Genomic DNA, 21,908 nt, shown 5'->3' on the forward strand with positions numbered 1-21,908 from the left:
GATGGATTCGCATCACGTTTGTGCATTAATTTATATCGCGTGCATAAAATTTACTGCATATGTTGTCAGTTTCCGTTATGTTCGTTCTCTCTTACATTCGAGACTCAATTACATTAATCCTACGGCACTCATTTATCGTTACTCATTATGTATACTATCTATGATAGCCAGTACATATTTTAATATTATTCTAAATTTTATACTGATGCAGTTTAAAATTTTTCGCTCAGCGCAGGATATGTGGTACGGTTGTACCATAATCTAGTTCTCATTTAGTAAAATGTACTTAATTAATTTATACTTGTCCTTGTAAAACTAAAAGTCAATGTTCACATAATTATAAATTACCGCCGACTAAAAAGTCATTAATTCATACTGTTCACACCTCCCACTTTTACTCAACTATTCATTCTTTTGAATCTTCTTATTGAATTCAGTCGTTCACAATCTAATCTCTTTTCCACTAGATAAAATCTTAGCGGATTTGAAGGACAAATCCATCATCATTTAATTTGTCTACATTCGCACCGCGATTGTAGTCAATTCTAAAAGTAACAATCCATTTGACGTTGGAAACGTGGATTCGTACCTCGAATCCATACATCTAAATCTACGTGGATTCACAGCACGATTGTACCCTATAGTCAGGGTTATCACAAAGGGAAACAAAGTTTCGGATGTTTCTTCAAATTGATTTTAACTTTTTTCTGGATGTATTGAGATTATGTCATTATATTCAGAGGATGCAACAAGCGCTGAAATATGAATTATGATGTGCGCTTTATAACGATTCTGCTTTTTTTATACATATATATGCAGTTTTTTTTTGGGGGGGGGGTGGTATGCAGAGCAGTTTTGAAAATTAAAACATAAAAGTATAACAATTGATTTTTAAGATGGTTTGTTGCTTTAAAATTCGACGCTTACGTACGATGATTTGATCGCCGATGCGATTATGCTATTCACTTCATTGAATTAATTTAATAATGTTATTCTTGATCAATAACCCCGTTTTTCTAACATCAAAATTTATCTTAATTTGTCCACTTTGTTGGAAAAATTCTGAGCAAAATTTGCACAAATGCTTCATTTTGTGCAGGAAATTGATTTATTGTATCATCCGAAAACTGAAAATGCTCAAAAGCATCTTTTCATTGTCCCCAAAACCATGATTTTCAATTTTATTCATTAAAATATTAGAGTTTTGGGTTCAACACTCTTGCTAAGTCTAAGCACAGCCGGCAGATTTGCGGAAATTAGCCGCCATTGCTGCGCTTGCTGCACATCGGGAATGAACCAGAAAAAGAAAAAAGAAGAGATAAATTAATCAAATTTTTTGTGTTTTTTTTTCAGAGTCAAAAAGTTTTCTAATTCTGCATGCTATTTCAGTTGGATTCTAAAAACAAACTTATTTCAGCTTCTAAACTGAAAACTAATAATCTTAAAACCAATATCAGCTAGCAAAACCTCTGATGAAGTTTGATAACCTAATTCTCAATGACCTAATGACCGAGTTTCATCGGTTTGTCCCGACTCTTTTGATTTTGATCTTTTGAATTTGACAGTATTCACATTGCGTAATTGAATGCGAGAAAGATTTCAAAATCCATTCAGTTGAAACAGTGAGTGAAGTAAGTCAGAACTCAAACGTGAAAGTCGTGGTTTATGCAAAACTATAAACGTGATCAAAAGGTAAAGCGAACTTAAAAAAACATAGCAAGACAAGTCTTGACGAACAAGTCAAATAATTTTCATTCACTAAACAAAAACTAGACCTATAATCAACGATGAATGGACTGGGAAAATCAGTAAGAAAGAAAATCCGATCCAAAAAATTGAAAAAATAACCATTAGCGAGAAAGCGAATTTCTGTTCAAACACCGTTTTCTCTATCTATTTCAAAATTTCAATCCGCAATTTCAGTCCACAAATAGAAAAAACAGTAAAAATCAGAGTGAAATTGACGCATGTGAACAAAAAACTACTACCGAGAAACCGAATTTTTGTTCAAACACCGTTTTCTCACTCTACTTTAAAATTAGAGCGAAAAAGATTCACGCCGCAAAACCACTCGCTTTTTCACTCCACTTTCTGTTTCGGCGTGCCCAAAATCTTACTCTAATTTGACTTCAAAATCATGAAAATGTGTGAACAGGTCTTCAAAAAAGACAGCGCCCCAATACAATATAAATTCTTTGAATTGTAAACAGGAGAGCGCCTAAATGATAGCGGTTGAGATATTGACGGCGGCTATTAAAAAATTTTTAGAACTATTTCTGTTTACGTTTTTGTGCTACCAAAAATCTTTCATATAGCTTGTTTGAAAAAATACATAGCTTTTATCTTTATATCACAATTAACAAGCTGGTACTAAAACTTAGAAAAAAATAGTTATTTCTAAATTTTACAGAAATTTCTTTTTACTAAATATTGATATATACGAGAGATCGTGCAAATCATTGAATCGAGTGGATTCAAACACAAGTTTCGGGCTTTGATGTTGTGTTATAGATCCAATTAGCTATAAAAGATAACGGAGGTAAACAACATAGCCGGCAGATTGCCGGAATAGCTGCGAAAGAATGGACCTGCGTGCCATATAGTAGAGATAGAAACAGATACAGATCTAAAATGAAAAAAACCGACGCCGCTCAAAAAGCTAGGTAAAAAACATTCAGCGATAAATTGGTAAAGCTTGTTAAAATTCATTCCACAGAAGCCTCTTATTAGGGACCTTTACTGGACATGTGAGTTCCTTTGACCATAAACAAATTCAAATACTTAAGTTTTAAAGTGCAAAAGTCATTTTATTGAGTGAGGTAAGTCACATATGATCAAAATCTAATCACGCAAATAACCGAAAAACTTTCGGTAAAGCGAGTGAGAAATGACGTCACGCGCGCAAATGCCGTTAGTGAGAGGAAGAAGTCATTCAGAAAATTTGACTTTTTCAGCTTTGCTGTGTGAACAAATGTAAAACGAAAAAAGAGCGTCAGATGACGAAACAAAAAACATAGCAGGACAAGTCCCGACGTACAATTCAAAGAATTTTCATTGACTAAACAGAAAAACTAGACCTAGAATGGACTATGAGTGAATTGATAAAACCATTTTTGAAAAAAAAATCAGATCAAAAAAATAAGAAAAAACGGAAAACCGATGTCAAAATGCCGCATGTGAACAAAAAAATCACTAGCGAGAAATGAAAATTTAATTCAAACAACAAACTAGGTCTAGATTGAGCTGTGAATGGATTGGAAAAACCATTTAGAAAAAAATCTGGTCCAAAAATCGAAAAAACAGTAAAAATCAGAGTGAAATTGCCGCATGTGAACAAAAAACTACTACCGAGAAACCGAATTTTTGTTCAAACACCGTTTTCTCACTCTACTTTAAAATTAGAGCGAAAAAGATTCACGCCGCAAAACCACTCGCTTTTTCACTCCACTTTCTGTTTCAGCGTGCCCAAAATCTTTACTCCAATTTGACTTCAAAAATCATGAAAATGAGTGAACAGATCTTAAAAAAAAGACAGCTCCCCAATACAATTCAAACTCTTTGATTTGTAAAAAAAAACCTTCGCAGCTATAATAACAATTGCAGTAAGTGTTTTGCCGAAATTGGCTTTTAACAGACCATCCTTTGAACCATGAATAAGACATAGGACGACCATTAATGAGTTCTACCATGTAATTTGAGTGGGACACCAATCCCGCTCGACTATCAGGGCATTTCAAATAGTTGATTTACTTGTTTATAACAAATTTTGTCAGAATCCATCAAATTCAATATAAAAAATGCTTTGCTGAAGTTTAAATTAAAGCAGCCAGAGTTACAGGTTAATAAATAAATGAAAACTGCAAGTCTGTAACATCGAAGCAATTTCGATTCAGTCAATTTCAAACAAAGTCTATTTAAGTGAATAGTCTTTTCATTTTTTGATAGCTTGCAAACTAGTTTTCTGTCCTTGGAGCTAGATATTTCTCAGTCCATTCGTGTTAATTATTTTTAGTTTGTGTTCACAATAAAAGTCGATAGTTTTCAAGTCTTCATCAATCAGAAAAAGTTTCTCAATTGTGCTTCAGTGTTTTAATAGATGTCTTGTAGTTTCTCATTGTTCTAGTCTCAGTTTTTTTTTCATTGGTTGAGTGCCAGTGTTTATCATTGGTTGAGTCAGTATTGGAGTTTCATTTAAAAGGTCGAAAGTTCATTTTATCCAAATTGATTCTCCGGCAGTCTACTCTTTTGTGTCGTCAGCCTTAGCGGGATTGGGGTGATCGATTTCATTTGGACTGTATCCAGTGGCTGATTTGATTGGGGCGCCTGATGTCGTCTTGAGCCAGCGCCTGGATTTGGTCAGTTTGTTGTAGATGTACACCCGACCACTCACTGAAAAATTCGAAGCTTCAAAATAGTTTCTCACAAAAAATTGTGGGATGGCTTGGAAATGAAATCAAACAAGTAACTAATTAAGCTCTATTGAAAATTGTCAAAAAGGGCAACCTTTCTAAGACCACGAATAGCCAATCTGATGTAAATATAATGGTCCCTTTGAAAACACTTAAATGACAGAGGTTTTATTATTACAATCGAAGAATATCACTCAATTTAATTTTGCACAATGTTGCCTACATTCATTGCATCTCATTAGTGTTCAGGACTGGCAATTGTCTGAAGGGGTCGGAGAAACTTAAAATTGCTTTTATATTTTGGAACGTACTTAGGTATACCAGCCGAGTATGAAACCAGCTTCTGACTCGAATGAATTAACGATATTGCGCTGGAAATTAGTTTTGGAGCAACAGAGGCACTGGAGCCGCCAAAAAATTCTCTAGGCTTAATCACCAATCATCTCTTTTAACAAAGATGACAAATTTGGCTCGAAGATGGCACGTTGAAGAGTACGAAAACATAAAATGACCTTTTTCGAACAAAAAAGGAGCAGCATATTTTAGAATTGTACATATCCAAGTACATAATCTTAGTAACAGGCACAATTTATCAAGTTAATCGAAAAGCTGCAGGCAAGGGGCAAAATTTTCCGGAGCAATTAATAGTTGCAAGATCATTCTATAAACTATGAGCAACTTTCAGAATGCAAAACTCAGATTGGAAAATTTTTTCATGTTACAGAAGGTCAAATTTATTAAAAACAAATAATGGAAATTGTACTCATATCTCTTTTGGACAAAAATTTTGACCACTTGTGAAGCATGAAGAGGGAAAACATAGCCGGCAGATTGCCAGAAAATAGCAGCAAAAGACGCTTGTGGCCTTCCATGGGATTGAAACAAATAAAGAAATAAGATAGACAGATTCACCACCAGTCATTTAATAGACCACTAGACTTTTTGGGTTACATTTGTACTGGCATATTTATGAGACACATACGCTCTATAAGAAAAAATCCCTAATAGAACTTTTTCAATATTAGTCTTCGAAATCAAAAACTCAAGACTCTAATACTCATTAATTAGGGCATATACGTTTGGCACTACTTAGATGCACACTATTGAAATTAAAGATGCACACTATTACAGTTCAAAAAGTGAGTTCAGAAGTCATTTGTTTGAGTGAGGTACGTCACGCAATTGACTTAAAAGCAGAACAAATGACGTCAAGCACACAAATTTTAACTGCAAAGCAGTAGAAGTAACCGAAATGGTAGTAAAAATCATCGATGGTGACAACGTATTAAAAAAACATTGCGGGACAAGTCCTGAATTACAATCCAAATAATTGATTTAGCTTTGACCTGACAAAACAATAAGCCGTATTAGATGTCCATTGAGAACATGTAGTTTGACACAATTGATATTACGCAATTTTATCAAAAGAACAAAAAAGCAAGACAAAAAAATCAGATCCATTTTTAAAGACATGGTCGAAATAAAGAAACGACTTCTAAGAAGTCATGCCACTAATTAAATTCCCTTGTTTCTCATTATCAACCGATGAAATTTGTCATTAATGAGGTTCAATGATAAGACAGTAATAAGTTCAATAATACATGCAAAACATTCACTAGGAGTTTCTTAAAAACTGTCAGCTCATAATTCAAAGAAATCAACAGCTATGAATTACGGATTTTAAGCAAAAAGAAAAAAACCAACGATAACGGTCAATAATGAGATAAAATTATAAGATAATAAAGTTAACATTGATGTCAAAGTCATAGAAGGCATCAACTTTGAAAAGAAACCATTTAATCCACTAAAAGAACCCCTATTAGCAACCTATGAGGCCTGGTATTTAGGAGAATGAACAATAAGACAACAAAAAAATACAAAAGTACAACAAAAACTCGAAAATTAACTCATAATTTTTGAAAAAAACGTAGTATCAAAGTCATAAAAATTGATAAGCTATTAATTCGAACCATTATTTAGGTTTTTCTGCGCCTCATTATCAACCAATAAGACCTGTCATTGGTGATAAGTGATAAGACAACAGAAATAATTTTCGAAATAGGGCAGAATCAAATATTCTTTAATGTATTTTGACAAAATTGTTCAGGTCATAAAAAGTTTCAGCTGCCCCTTGATGAATTCTAGCAATTTCAACTAGGCGCAATTTGAACACATATGTATCATACTAAAAGCACTCAAAGAAAAAAACTCTGAAAACAGAAGTCAAACCGACGCACGTGAAAAAAACTCCTTCTCAAAAACCAAAAATTTGTTCAAACACCAACTTCTGATTCCACTTTAAAGGTAGTTTGAAAAAAAAAATCACGCCTTAAGCCTACTCTAATTTTCGCTCCCTTTGGTACCTCAGCGTGACAAATCACCACTCTAATTTGACATCTCACTGACGTGAAAAAGCCGAAAAAAAGCGTGAACAGATCTTGAAAAAAGACAGCACACCAGTACAATCCTTTGGTTTGTAAAAAACCACGATGTCCCCAATAATCGCCGCTATCGCTTCGCGGCTATTAAACATTAGACAATTGAGAACGCAGACGCTTGCCTCGCACCATTTGTCCCTCAAAACTCTTGATTTAATGCAGTTAAATTGTCCCACACTGTGAAGCCTAGTTTAAGTTCACAAGATGACAAGGGGAAATTTTCAATATCACCAAACTCGAATGAGGGAATTTCAAAATTAATATTAGACGCTTGAATTCAGCAGCATAAAATGAGCAGATCTTACGTAAAACGTTGGAATAGAATCAATAAAACACAAAAAGAATTAATAAACAAAGTACACAGATCGAAAAACGTGTGATCTACTAAAATAATGTCGTTTCTTTGTTACGTCTCTAAATACTATTAATAATCAGAAACAAATAGAATGAAAGTACTTTCATTGGCTGCGAAGTTTGAACCCTTTTTTGTCAAACTAGAAAGAATCCCCAATCTTTCAATTGTAATCCCCAAGCAATTGTAATCAAAGAAACACTTGAAAAAGTTTTAACACGCTTTAATAAAAAATGATTAAAAAATAAGGATACAACAGTTTATTTTTTTGAGTTCAATATTTTTTATAAGACTTAGTAATTTTCAATCTTATGTTGCCGAGATAGCTATCCCTGCAATATCATTTTGAGTTAATATAATTTCTGATGATTAGGTGATCAGGAAAGATTTAATAAAAGATAATATGAACCTTAGAGAGCATGAATCTGATTCAAACTCGTTCAGTTCAATCAATATCCGATCGGAGCTTCTTGTTTTTTCATTTACGCTTGACTGTACCAACCTGGATCGATGGCTTTAGCAGTGGTGAGCTTGCTCATCAGAAGTGCTTTTCGGATGGCTTTTTTCCAGTTCCGTCTGGCCTCCATGTCTGGTCCTTTCACCGTGTGTACCTCCTTCGGACGCTTCCTATAAACACGCATACCAATGCATTATCATGCCGTGCACGGGTAAAAAACAATCTGAGAACATCACATCACATTCATATTGAAAAGAAATTTATAACATAGCTGGACAGACACAGAAGGGTTTGAAAGGTTGTCAGCGGTAGCTATTTTTTTATTATTCAACATTTTATCCTTAAAAACACAGTGAAAACAAAATATGTTGATGACTGTCAGTCTAAAGCTAGAGAGATTGATTAACATTTTCAAAATGAAAACTTCGACAAAAAGAATTAGATTTGGTTGTGCACTCAACCTTCAATCAGCCCGCATTTTAGATACAGCAAATGAAAGTAATTAGATCTGTTCTGTTTGGACCTCTCCCACTAATTTTATGTCCACTATTACAACTTCTGACGCCATTAAACTTGTTGATGCCCATAACACTTTTTATACATTTTTTGTTCCAATATTTTTTCAACAGGGTAAATGTATAGGCGAGGCTCGTTTTTTCTTCTTCAGTCAAATTTTCACTTTTTGTTTATACATCGCAAAGAAAAAAGAAAGACACCATTTTGTAACAGATCGGGCTGAAATTAAAGATAGAAACAAACGGAAAAGTTGTAGTAATCCTTTATTTACGTTAATTGGAAATTTTGCAGTAATCTTTTACAGTTTCAAGCCTAAAAATTCACAGTTTAAACTATATAACGGAAAATTTCCAAAAAAATCAATTACTTTGTATTTTCCTCTAAATTTTGTTCATAAAATATTATCCATTTATCTGTTTTCTGCCAGTTAAAAGCTATTGAGTGAACCATTTTTTCACTATCAAAAAATTTCTTGGAAAAATGTAGACTTCAGGCTACTTTGAGCTCTCAAAATTGCAAAGAAAACAAATTTGAAAATGTCAAACTGAAGCAAAAAAGCATTTTCTTTTCTAAAATCACGAGCTGTTGTTTTAAAAATCAACTCAGTTCCTCAAAATTTACCGTTTGAGTAATTTAAAAACCTTGGAGACCTAAAAAACTGTTTTCAAGAATGGAAAATCCTATCAGTCAAATTCATTATTTGAAAAAGGAAATGATTTTCAATCTTTTTTAATTTGTAATCTTAATAATGTCAGAGCAGAGAGTTCGAACAAATCTCTTCTAATATAATGAATTACAGATGATATTGAGAATTAGAGGATTTATTGAATGCCAGGTTGAAAAAATTAATATAAGTTAACACATTTTTTTGAAAATTTTTTCACTTATATTTTGATACTGTTAATCAAAATGACCTTTTCCAGTCTTTGAACGCATTTGCCAAACGAAAAACTTTTTTTATTGATTGCGAAACTCCTCAAATGAAAGAAATTTTTGAAAGAAGAAGAGATTTTCTTTTCTTTTTCAGTTCACATAAAAATTAAATTTTTCTTATTTCTTTAAGAAATGCTCTTATTTCAGAGAGTGAAAGTGTCGAAACGTTAAAATTAGTGATAAAAAATTTTCCTCAAAAATACTAATTAAGTTACATTAAACCAGTTTTCAACGTTCCTTTACATGTTAGAAACAACTAGAGACTAAAGTTAGAGAAATTTGCTATATTGCGGCTTCAAGAATGTTCAAAATCAAAAATGTGCTCATTAAAACTAGCAGTTGACACATCTGAGAGATTTTTTAACAAAGACGAATCGGCCAATTATGCTCATTAAACATCAAAACAGACAAAAACATCAAAACTGAAAATGACACAAAATTCATTTCAAATTTTAATTTCAGTTTCACGATTACCGATGCAACTGCCTCAAAAAACAGTCCACTACAGATTTTTAAGAAAGAAATGAGAGAAAAAAAAGAACTAATGGTCGTTGACAAGTTTTGTAAAGAGCAGAGGCCAAATAGAAATTTTTTTATTTTTTGGTGCTAAGGTTTCTTTTTGTGTTGTGTTTGTGTGGGCGTTCGTCCCTGAAAAGAATGTATGGGTCTACATATATTTTAGAGTGTGTAAGAGATGAAGAGAGAGAGAGAGAGAGAGAGAGAGAGAGAGATTGAAAACGCGTCTGCGAGATTATGAATAATTAATTGTCCCATTTTGCTCAAGAAACATCAAAAGTTACAAAATATTTCGAAAAACGTCACAAAGTTCAAAAGTTGTCCATTTTACGATTGACAATACAAAAAATGCAAGAAGTCTACACCAAGTTCCCCAAAAAATCAAGACGAAATTGAACGTCGAGGAAACTCGAGTAATGCCGAAGACAAATTTTAATGTTTTTTTTTGAAGTCGGGATTTGTATGTGTGCATTTGTGTGCCTGTGTGCCTGTAAATAAGTGTCTTTGGGTTTGCAATGTGCATGGTGTGTGAGTGAGAGAGAGAGATAGAGCAATAAAGTTTTTCTGAGAGAGTTAGGTTCCTTAAATGTTGGACACAAATAGAAGCAGAATGAAAAAGAAAATTCCAGAAATCACAACAAAAGTAGAAGAATTACTTATTATTTGCTGCAAATAGCTACAAAATAAGTCCGAAAACAAAACTGCGTGTTTTTAAGTCTCTTTATTCACGCATTTGCGAAGTTTTTAAAATGAATTTTCCCAATCTGCTCATTAAACATCCAAATTGAAGAAAATGTAAAAATATCAAAAAATTACAATACAAAGTTTAGTATAAATATTAGTTATGTCCAAGCCTAGTTTTATAGAAAAAACAAAGAAGGCCTAAGTGAACAGTGACGAACCTTGCGTATTGACGATTTGTCAAAACAGAACTTAAAAAGACCATTTTTTGTGCTGGGCATTGTAATTGTATGTTGTTGTTTGTTTGTAAAAATGTATGGTGTGTGTTTGTGATTGTATGTTTTTGCTGTGTCTTTCAGATTGTACAACACTTATTTTTCCAGAATTTGTTGAAATTTATAATTTTTTTCTATCTGAAAGTCTACTTTTTTTTTGTTCAAACAGTACAACAAATTACCTGCAATGCACATAGTTTGCTTCGGGTTACTGCCAATGGATTCTCTGACAGAATTTGAAAGTTTTTTGCAAACTGGCGCGGTATGTTGAAATATTCCGCGCTGCGCACAGACTCGCGCGCGCCGTCCTATTCTATATACTACTAAAAGATGATGCCAAAATTCCATATGATTTTCTTTTTCATTGTCAAATAATACCAGACGGACCTCTGTTAACGGACCTTTTTGTGAGTTACCACCATTACAATTTCAGAGGTTCGGGATATTAAGTAACAATTGTACAGATGGTGACCGAAATATTTTTTTTTACGTTGACAGCAATATTTTACGTTGAAACAGTTAATGAGAGGTCAAAATAGAACAGATATGTGATATAAAACACTAGTACAATAAGGATTTTATTATTATAACAGGCATACTATTTGCGAAGACTTCTGTACACAAAATTGACCTCAGGAGACACTAATAAAATAATGAATTGCAACGCAATGGCACTCAATTCATAGCTCAATAGCGCTTAACGTACGAAAGAAGAGGAAAGTAGCGGACGGACGACTGCAAAACAAAAAAAACTTCTTGTTTTGTACTTCTTGTAAGCACAAAAGTCTAAACCTTCGCGAAATAGCACGCCCAGTCAGGGCAAAACAATCAAAAAGGTTTCTGGAAACCAAAAAACTTTCAGTTGTTTGAAATCTGGACAAGCAAGAATCGATAGCAGTTCTATTTATTGAACATGAGTTTCGGTAGAAAACGCAACCCTCACATCCGTGATTTTACAACAAAGAATGTATTTTCGCCACCCTGAATAGCAAGCAATGCAATGGAATCATGAGTTTAATCAGAAATGGTCCTTCCGATAGGGGGTGAGTGAAAGGGGTTGATCAGGGGGGAGGGGGGTTGTTGTGGAGGGAGGGAGTCAGCTTCTAAGAACCGCCCTTCAAAACATAAGTATTAGCCTTATTCTCTAAACCAGTTTTTGTGAATAGCAAAGAAGCGTACTTGGAGACTAGTGAGCTGAAGGGCTCTAAAAGCACTTAATGCCCTCTGGGCGCCAACTCTTTATCCCGTTATTGAGGCTGAAAAGTCAACTGGGTCAGAGGAAAAATCGGTCAAGCGAAAAATCGCATAAAAAAGACCAACTGGAATAATTTAATTGCTACGACTTTTGCTTGAGAGCAATAAAACACTAGTCCAATGAAGATATTATTATAACAGGCATACTATTTACGAAGACTTATGTACACAAAATTGACCTCAGGAGAGACTAATAATATAATGACTTGAAACGCAAAGACACTCAATCTCTAGACCAACAGGACTTCGTTTCAGAGCAATTAAACACTAGTCCAGTTTCAGAGCAGTTAAACACTAGTCCAATGAGAATATTGTTATTATAACAGGTATACTATTTGCTAAGACTTATGTACACATTCTATAGCTCAGTAGCGCTTAACGCACGGAAGAAGAGGAAAGTAGCGGACGGACTACTACAAAACTAAGATATCCAAACTTTGTTAGCACAAAAGTCTAAACCTTCTCAAAATAGCACGCGCAGTCATGGAAAAACGATCAAAAGGTTTTTGGAAATCAAATGGTTTCAGTTGTCTCAATTCTCGTCAATCGAGAATCGGTAGCAGTTAGTTCTATTTATTAAACATGAGTTTCGGTGGAAGACGCAACCCTCGTATCCGTGATTTCACATCTAAGACTTCACAACTAAGATTTTTTTAACATTTGTTAACCAGCTGGGCAATTTACTTCAACGTTATTTGGGTCAAATAGGCGCGTTCTCCAAAGGATTCAAAAATAAGTCGATCGGATTGAAAGCCAAAGTGACTAGATCTTTGAGAATATTGAACATTTCGTTTTCTGTATACGTAAAAGACTTCTTTCTTGCTTGATCTGATGAGTCTGGGCTGCAGGGAAGAAGTGATGGGTACAACGAGCGCTTATGGTTGACCTAGTCTCCAACTTAATAAATAAATCATGCCGGCCGGTAACGGTTGTCTCGGGTTAGGAACTTTGGTTCTCACACAATTGATAGATTAGGTTTTTTATATGCGTACGTTTTGTCGCTGATGCAAGCATTGCAAGCTATCATATTCCAGTAGCCATGACAAGATACAGCACGATCACATAGTTTGTCTATATTATTTGACTTTTAAAATTGACATTTTGCTTTTTTTATATACATTTTAACTCCAAGACGGGACTTAAGAGAAGTTGGGATTGCGTTGGTGAGAGAAAAAGTACTCAAAATATTGATATTAAGTTTGAGATCGTTTGAAGGATTCAAGTTGTCAAATCCATACAATACACTTCTCTAACATTTCCCCGTTAGAATTCAAAAAAAAATGAGAAGCGAATCTGTTCCCCTAATCCCATGAACAAAATTTGTGCTTCCTTGAGCGTTTGTGAATAAACAAATACACGTTTTCTGCATATAGTTGTTTGTATAGATAAATCTTTACACCATTATAAAGTTGTAAATATCTTTTACAGATTGGGAAACAGTTCTAAAAGAATTCTGAGCATAAAAACATCGACATTATTCAACTAGTAATTCTTCAGAGCTCTAATACTTACGTGAGACATTTCCTGATGAGGTAGAAAACAAGAACAGCCAACGCACATAGAATGAAGAAGCCAATAATGGAGCATATCACAATAACTGCGATTCCAGCCGCACTCTCTCCCCATGGACCCCCATCTTGCGTGGCCTCTGTGGGCAACACTTTGGACACGTAGTAGATAGGGTTGCTGGTCACGCCAAGTGGGCTCGTATACACGTAAGAATCTAAATGGAAGGTAAAAATTAAACAATATCAAAACAAATTATATAAGTTCTCGAATAACTTACTCGATTTATATGCTTGAACCAGTGAACGATGTGAGCACAATGATTACGCTGCAATGATGGGTTGTCAACTTAATTTTGATGCATCAGAAAAAATCAATAATTACGGAGAGATTTTTGCTCATCGCTCAAAGTTCATATTTCAAATCTCACATTTTTATTGGGCTTCCACTCTTGTCTGCAGTTTTTCCAGTCTCATTGATAATAAAGTGGAAACTTAACATTCTAACATTTTATAATTTTATTTCCCCAAGACAAAATACTGTTTTCAGTTGCTAGTACTAATTGATAACGAATTGAAACAAACTTTTCAATCTTCCGATTACTTTTTGAGGCTACGAAATACTTAAGTATTGAAAGTACTGCAAGGAAGATTGATCGTGTACCAGTTTTAGACCACGACTTATGAAATGACTGATATAAAAGACTTTAGTTCGCCTTTATGGTTCTCTCCGATTTACTTTGTTGCTGGACTTTACTTCAGTCCAAATCCTAGCTACTTCTCGAATATAACTTGACCAATGTTTGACACTCGACGTAAGTACGACGCGAATCATCAGTCGAAGAAAAATCTTTTCATGGGTCTGTTTTTCAACTCGGAAAAACTTTACATGCAAATCTAATGCTCTCTGATGCTTACAACGTAGTCAGTAAGTTTGCTCCTTCAACTTTAGCAATTCTAGAGAACTACTAATCAAACAAAATTATGTTTTTTCACAAAATGATCGTTAAATTGCGCTTGCAATTGATATTTCAACATCTCATTCAGCAACTTTTTTTTCAATTTCCAACCGAAACAAGCACAGAAGACAAAGGTGTGAAACAAAATGAAGACTATTTGGCAGTCTGGGAGCATTTGAAAAATTTATTTATCAAAGAACAACAAGCATGAGAGCCAGTAGAACTCACATCAGTTTGATCACATGAGCCAAGATCAAATGCTCCCAAATATCAAATGATCAAATGCTGATCAAATGATCCAAAAATTTAAAAAAGGGGAAATTTTTGGAAGGAAATTTCCTCAAACAAATGGGCAAAACCCACAATCAGAACATATCGCAAGCGAAGCAATTCGCTACAATTCCCAACATTGCAGAAGTATTTACCGATTTTGGAGGTTGGTAATTTGGAGGTTGGTAATAAAAATTACAATTAAAAAAGATTCAATTTCACTTACATGTATTCTATGATTCTATATCATCGAGCAACAACTGGAATTTTGTGGCACAAAAAGTTCATGCTCAGAAAAATCAGACATTTTCTGATCATTCAAAATATCTGGTTTTTCTGATCATGAACTCTTTATGCCACAAAATTCCGGTTTTTGTTCGATGATCTAGAATACATTCCTTAAAACTGAATCGCCTTTCTAATTAATCATTAGTTAGATCCTACAATCCACATACATAGAATGAGAAACGCATCAACCACAAATGACGCGACAAAAATAAAGCAATCAATAGAAACAATTTAATGTCACTCTTACAGAAAATGCACAAAAATTTCCCAGACAAATTAAAGCGTCATCAGTCGACATTTTTGAAGCCTTTCATTTCTGTCCAGAAGTATCCTCTAAAATAAGGATCATATAGAGTCAAAACTTGATGTTACAGTTGTGAGTTAAAAACATACAAAACTGCAAATAATAATCCCATATCATTTCAATTTTATCAATACTCCTGAAACGTTTTCTATTGTTTTAACACTTATGCAGTATTTTTTTCCAATTAAAAGCAAATTAAATTGTCAAATCGACATTTCAATAAAGAATACCGGAATAACTCTGTAGATTGCTGTTTTCAAATTTTTCTCTGTAGATTGCTGTTTTTAAGTTTAGCACAGAAATGTTCAAACGCTTTTGTAGTAAGTAGACAAAAAACCATTACATATTTATGGAAAACAAATTATTTGTTAAAAAGTTTCTGAAAATAAAATTCTGCATGTCTTGTAGACTAAAATAACAAGACTAAAAGTTTGCAGGTTGAGTTCTTTAAGAAATCAAATAAATCATCTTGTTCCCCTGATTTATAGCACAAGTAGGATTAGACTGCTGGTCTCACGTTTTGTTGTTTTGAAAAAAATTTTAGAAAAAAAAGCAGGCAACTTGCAAAAAATTAATAGTTCAGTCAGACGAAAGTATGACTAACAAAAAAATATGAGTAAAAAAAGGTTTTATCCATCTTTTTTTCCAATTTATTGACAATGTTTATTTTTTCGTTTATTGTTTCTGATGGCTCTACGTAATTGTTTCTGGTGGCTCTACGTAAAATTATTTGCTTTATAATTTTAGCGAATAATTTTTGATTTTGAGGACCATATACACGTAAAAAAACTGTCCGTGGTTTTCCCAGAGAATTTTTTCAGAAGTAACCTTAGCAGGAGTTTTTTTAGCAGAGTGAAGTTTTTAGCAATGAATAAACAAATACCAGAAACTGATACACTAGTTAAATCAATATCTAATGACTCAGCAGAAATTGACGCTCAGTGCAAAGCACTTTTCTCGTTCAAATATATCCCGGGTCGAGGATTATTGGCAAATTTTTGTAAGAAGTGCTGTGATTGCGGTGAAAGAAATATTTCATCGCATTTCTTACAAAAATTCACCATGAATTCTACCGCATTTTTTACGAAAATTTACCACGAAATCACCCATTTCATACAAATTCACTGCTTCGACTTTTGTGGCGAATTAATATTAGAAATGCGTTGAAAAAAATAATTCACTGCATTTCTTACAAAAATTCACCGCGAAATTCGCCCCATTTCTGACAAAATTTCACCGCATTTGTTTTCCAACGTTTATTGAATCTAATCTAAATTCACAAGAAATAGCGTAGAAGTAAGTTACAGTTGTCTCAGAGGAATAAGAAAATAAAGACATGCAGGAGGCGAAAAGGAATACCGAGACGCAGTGAAAATAAATAATTCACCGCGCGGTTCACCGCAAAAAAATTATGCTTTGAAAATTATTTTTTCACCGCATTTCTTACGAAAATTCACCACCAAACCTCGACCCGGGATATGAATTATTGTACCGTAATCATGTATTTCCAGAATTCGTTTTCTACAGTAGATATAGATTATTGGATATTTTCCGTTAGCGCCCCCCCCCCCCAGTACGTTAGGCGCCCCCAGTTACAGAGCACGTGTCATTACACATTAAATCATTATGTGAAAATATGGCACGTGCGTCTGGGGGTGCAAATAATATGCACCATTAAGATGGGGGGGCAAAAACTGAAATGATCCAGATTATTGATCAAGGGTCAAATCAATGTGGTTTTTGTCATTTCCTGCTCAGTTTGGTAGAAGCCATATAATTATATTTTTGATTGATAGATCTCACTGGAAGAGAGTCATTAGTTGAAATTAGATTGAAAGATACTAACTGACGAAATTTTGATTGGGATCTCCGTTCTCATTACTGGCAATGATGTCATACAGCTGGTCCTGTGGCATGAACTCCATCACTGAGTCCAGATCCTCTGCCGTACTCGCAGCGTCATTCAAAATCACGTATAGTCCCACCTCAGTATCACTGAAAAGAGCAAAAAAAACATCAAAGGTAGTTCAATGTCGAATAATACTGTCAGACAGCAGCTAAAATGCATTATTTTAATTGCAAACAAAATTACTTATGGTCGAATGAATTGCTCCAAAGCATCAAAAATAGCAGGAGAGGTGGGGGTCTCAATTATAGCTTGCACTTGGGGAGGATACAATGGGCTTAAAATAATGTTATAAGAGCTTACTAGAGACCAAATACCACTAAATTGAAAAGAAAGAAAGAAACCAACTTCGGACCAATTTGTCATTTTTGTTTAACTTTCAGCAGTGCACAGCTGCTAACTGATTCATGATACCAAAAATTGTTAATTTGCTTGCCATAACTTGAGAAGTCTTCTTTTAGGTGAACGAGTTCTCGATGATTGAATGTCGCTTATTGTGAGTTCTAGTACATTTAATAGGAGAAAGCCATGAATATGCGATCAGGAAAAAACTTCGAAAAACCATTCAGGCGTTTCTATAAAGGAAGCTGAGTTGAACTCAAATTCCGAACAGTCACGTGACTATGGGCCATCGAACTGATCTTTAGAAATCAGTAAAGTAGTGCAAGAAAAACAGAATACTGATTAATAACAATTGCGAAAGGGAAATGTTTATTTTTCCTCACTAGACTAAGGCTGGCTATTATTATACTTTTATAATAATATACGTTAATTGCGAATGCTAGTGTAGCACTCGAATAATAAACATAACCGACTAACGTCGGGCGAATTGCTCTCAAACGACCGGCGAGCGGTTGGCTTGGTCAGTAGCTAGCCACGGGGGGGGGGTGGAGCCAATAGTGGGGGTGGGGGGTCAACAAAGGGGGGGTGTCAATCTCTAAGAACCGCCCCTCACACCATAAGTATAAGTACAAGTCTCCAAGACAGTTTGAGCTGAAACCGACCTGAAAGGCTCTAAGAGCACATAATGCCCGCTGGGCGCTACCTGTTTATCCCGTTTTTGAGGACGAAAAGTCAAAAGCGTCAGACGAAAAATTGGTCAAGCGAAAAATCGCATAAAAAAAGACCGACAGGACTAATATAATTGCTACAAACTTCGTTTGAGAGCAATTAATCATATCCTTTTAAGATTTTAAAAGGATATAATGAGTGTAAAAACCGGCATTATGAGAGCATATATGGAAATGAAATAAAAGAAAACACTGTTCACAGGGTGGGGGTTGGGACAGTTATTGAAACTGTTAGAAACTCACCTTATCAGAGATCGTTTCTGTCTCTCTCGATTGGTGAGGGAGTTGAACCTGGTGGGATCGTGGATGCCACAAATTGCACCGATGTATCCCAGACCGTGGAAGAAGGCTGAACAACTAGAAATGAAGTTAGAAGCATCCGCCTCAAATCTCTCCAGAGGAAGGTTTAGCCCAATTCTGACCGCGTGTTGCGCGGGAGGGAACGTGTCAATTCTGAAAACATGATATTCATCATTGTACTAATTCATCGTCAAATGTACATGAAACATAATCTGTCAGAAACAATATCATAATGAACTTTTTCACTAATCAATTGATGCTTTTTAGGCAAGCAGTTTCAAGTGATATTATAAGAAGCCCGCGAAGAATAAATTTTTGATGTTTTCTCGATTTTACCAAGAATTTGGGTCGTTTTCAATTTGTTGACCCAAATTGCGCTAATAGACCTCAAATTTTGCTTAGGCCCCTGAATTAATCCAATAATGAAGATTTGAAAAGTTCATAGTTTTTATACAGGTCATCATTAGCTCATACTTGTCATTTTGCTTATATATAAAATATCAAAGATCATATACTTAAACAGGTTTTTTTCTTGAAAAAAGACTTCTCAATTTTTGGATCAGCCGCAGTTGTCTTCGGCTTACGGATGCTAGCATTAGGGGTGTGTGAGTGGAGTGGGAGTCAAGCGAAGGGGATATGATTGTGGGAGAGCTGGACGAGAGGGGGATTCAAATCGCCAGGTTGGAGGAGGGTTGAAAGGGTGTCGGGAGGACAAACGGGGTGTGGCTAGGGAGTATAGGTTGGGAGGGGGATGATTGAGGGGGTGGCTGAAGGGTGTCCATATTTTAAGACTGAGAACCGCCCTTCACATACTGAAATTCTCTCCTCAAAACAGTTTTGGTGATTTGTTTATGGGTTCTTTGCCAAGTGCCCCCTCCCCCTGTATAAAGCTAATAACACTTATATATGATACTAAAAGGAATAACCACGAGAGCACTTCTAAAGCAAAATTATGAAACTTTGTGTGTGTGTGTGTGTGTTGTGAAATTAGTTGGATGAATTCTTTTTTTGGATGCATCAGATTAATAATTTTTCTGATGTTCTTTTACAACCCGTACCTAACTCCAAGTGCGTTTCAGTACTGGGCCAGTATAATTGCAATTTCTCATCATTACTGAATCATAGAGTGATTCATGTCACTTTTTTGACTTGTCAGACTTGCATTCAGTCTGATTTTACTGTGGTCAGACTTGGGCCAAGTGCAAAAATAAAGTTCCGTCTGGGCATTGAACCGACAATCTCTCGGTCCCAAACCGTTTGTCCTCCTTTCTGTGGCACCTCGACTGGTGATATTTTTTCTTTTGTGCCGTCAATATACGCTTGAAAGAAGCGAATTTCAAGCGAGAAAGCGAGCAAAATATATTAAATGGGAGACTTTCATTTACTCTTGACCAGAACTGATTTACACTTGGAGTTCGGTACGGGAAAGTAAGTACAAAGTGTATGTCTAAAATTAATTAATGCGACGATAGGACATTTTTATTTTAAGATTCCAAGGACTTAGAATCGAGTTCACCAGATTGAGTTCTGTCTTCGACTCTGGGAATTTTCAAGAATCAAATGCAGGTGCAAAAATGTTTGCTGAAAAATAGTCATCTTGCAATATTCGAACAGAAAAATTTTGTTATATTGTGAGATTCTGAAAGAATCTTGCAAAATAACCCATAGAATTGGACTCGGGTACTGATTCCGATTCTTTGTCAGATGCTTTTATTGTTTACCTGATTTTGCTGAAAGCCTCGTTGGGTGGAGTGCCTGCGTCTTGGGCTTTAATGTCCAACACAAATGTCCGGTAACAATCCAGAGATGCACCCACTCGTAAGTACACGCCACCTGGAAAATTAAAACACAGCTTCAATATGGATAAATTTTTGAAATAACTTTTCAAATGAAAATTGACAATTTTGGTTTATAAAATGCATTGATTTCCATTCATGAATGCAGTGAACATTCACATTTTCAATTTTCCTGAAAAAACACATTCAAAGCCATCTTTAACCTTCTTCGAAAAAAATTGGAAGAATTTTCAGAAATCTCATTATTTTGCAAAATAAGTTAAGGACTCAAGAAAATTTCGTTCTCTCGTTGAAGCAAAAAGTAACTACGCTAAATTCTCCAACAACAAAATAACATTTTAGTAACACAGCATTTGAATTTTTGCAGCCTACTGACCTGTAGCTTGATCTATTTCAAACGACTCATAACTCTCCACGAATCCATAAGTAATCGTTCCAAAATCGGTTCCACTGGCATCGTTGTCAATGGCTTCCACAGTAACCACTGGGTAAATATCAGACACACTTCCGTCACAAAAATATCCAGTTGTATAGAAATTTGTGCTTCGTGTGTTCACCCAAACTGGCGAGTTGTCATTAACATCAATGACAACCAAAGTTACAGAACACGTGGTTGTGTTCCGAAACGGAGTTCCGGAATCGGTTGCGCAAACGTCCAGAAGGATCCGAGATCCCTTTTCGTAGTCCAGTGCGGTTCCAACTGTGATTAACCCAGACGTTGAATCAATTGTAAATACTGAAGTGCTGAGTTCATTGGAACTTGAATCGTTCACGTAGACTTGTTTCTTAATTGAGTACTCGATATATTGACCTTGATCTTGGTCAGTTGCTGTGATCGTTATGACCTCTGTACCAGCCACGGCGTCTTCAGAAACCGTCGCAGAATAATCGTTCGATCCGCAAACTGGAACGAACTCGTTCACGTCAACAACTTGAATAATACATTGAACATCTATGTACAAGTTTGGAACGTCTGTATCGGATACACGAACTGTCAAGTTAAATTCGCTGATTTCTTCGGCGTTAATTCTCGCAACTGCGGTTAAAATTTCTCCCGTGTTTGCGTCAACAGTGAAATAGTTTGCATTTTCTCCGGCGATGACTGCATAAGTGAAACTTGAACTGTCAAGGTCAGTGACGCTTGCGAGTCCTCCAGGCGGGATTTGTGACGTCACCGGTGTATTCACATTGTACTCTTCTTCCCCGATTGTGAAGGTCAAGACGGTTCCAGTTGCAAAGGAAGGTGCTTCATCATTGCAATTAGTAACAGATATTACCAGGTTCGTCCGGTCATTTAGACTTGGATTTGCAACACCAGCGGCGATGACTTCGAACTGGTAAGTTCTGTCGGCAACAGAGTCGTAATCGAGCTGAACAACTGGTGACCATCCACCATTTGAATCGATTGACCAATCAGAGGCACGGGCGTAGTCAGGGCTGCCGGTTTGTATTGTGTAAGTGGTTTCAGCATTGTCTCCAGAATCTAGGTCGGGAGCAGTTACCTATAATAGATATCAAATATCAGATACTAAATAGCTGATGTAACACATGCGAAATTGCTAATGATTATTACTAGGCCTTTTATCGCCAAAGAGAAGTAAGTTCTCAATCTCCAATGCGAAAATGATTTGATGGTTCATCCACTGTTGCATAACTCCACTTTCTCATGATTAAAATAG

The 21,908-nt window shown here is 35.3% G+C and overlaps 1 protein-coding gene across 1 annotated transcript in view; it reads right to left on the reverse strand.

Annotated features, from left to right (window-relative positions):
- Nucleotides 1-3,798: 3,798 nt before the first annotated feature.
- LOC142341618 (protocadherin-16-like) overlaps nucleotides 3,799-21,908 on the reverse strand; it is a 233,810-nt gene continuing 215,700 nt past the window's right edge. Inside the window, exons 46-52 of the mRNA XM_075392706.1 lie at nucleotides 20,606-21,731; nucleotides 20,155-20,266; nucleotides 18,377-18,586; nucleotides 17,004-17,152; nucleotides 13,344-13,554; nucleotides 7,702-7,826; nucleotides 3,799-4,389 (exon numbers count right to left, since the gene is read on the reverse strand). Of these exons, the coding sequence (XP_075248821.1) occupies nucleotides 4,238-4,389; nucleotides 7,702-7,826; nucleotides 13,344-13,554; nucleotides 17,004-17,152; nucleotides 18,377-18,586; nucleotides 20,155-20,266; nucleotides 20,606-21,731 (2,085 nt within the window). The 3' untranslated portion in view covers nucleotides 3,799-4,237. The remainder of the gene's footprint in view (nucleotides 4,390-7,701; nucleotides 7,827-13,343; nucleotides 13,555-17,003; nucleotides 17,153-18,376; nucleotides 18,587-20,154; nucleotides 20,267-20,605; nucleotides 21,732-21,908) is intronic.

Source organism: Convolutriloba macropyga, chromosome 6 (assembly GCF_964194025.1).
Source record: "Convolutriloba macropyga chromosome 6, txConMacr16.3, whole genome shotgun sequence".
NCBI classification, from domain to species: domain Eukaryota; kingdom Metazoa; phylum Xenacoelomorpha; order Acoela; family Convolutidae; genus Convolutriloba; species Convolutriloba macropyga.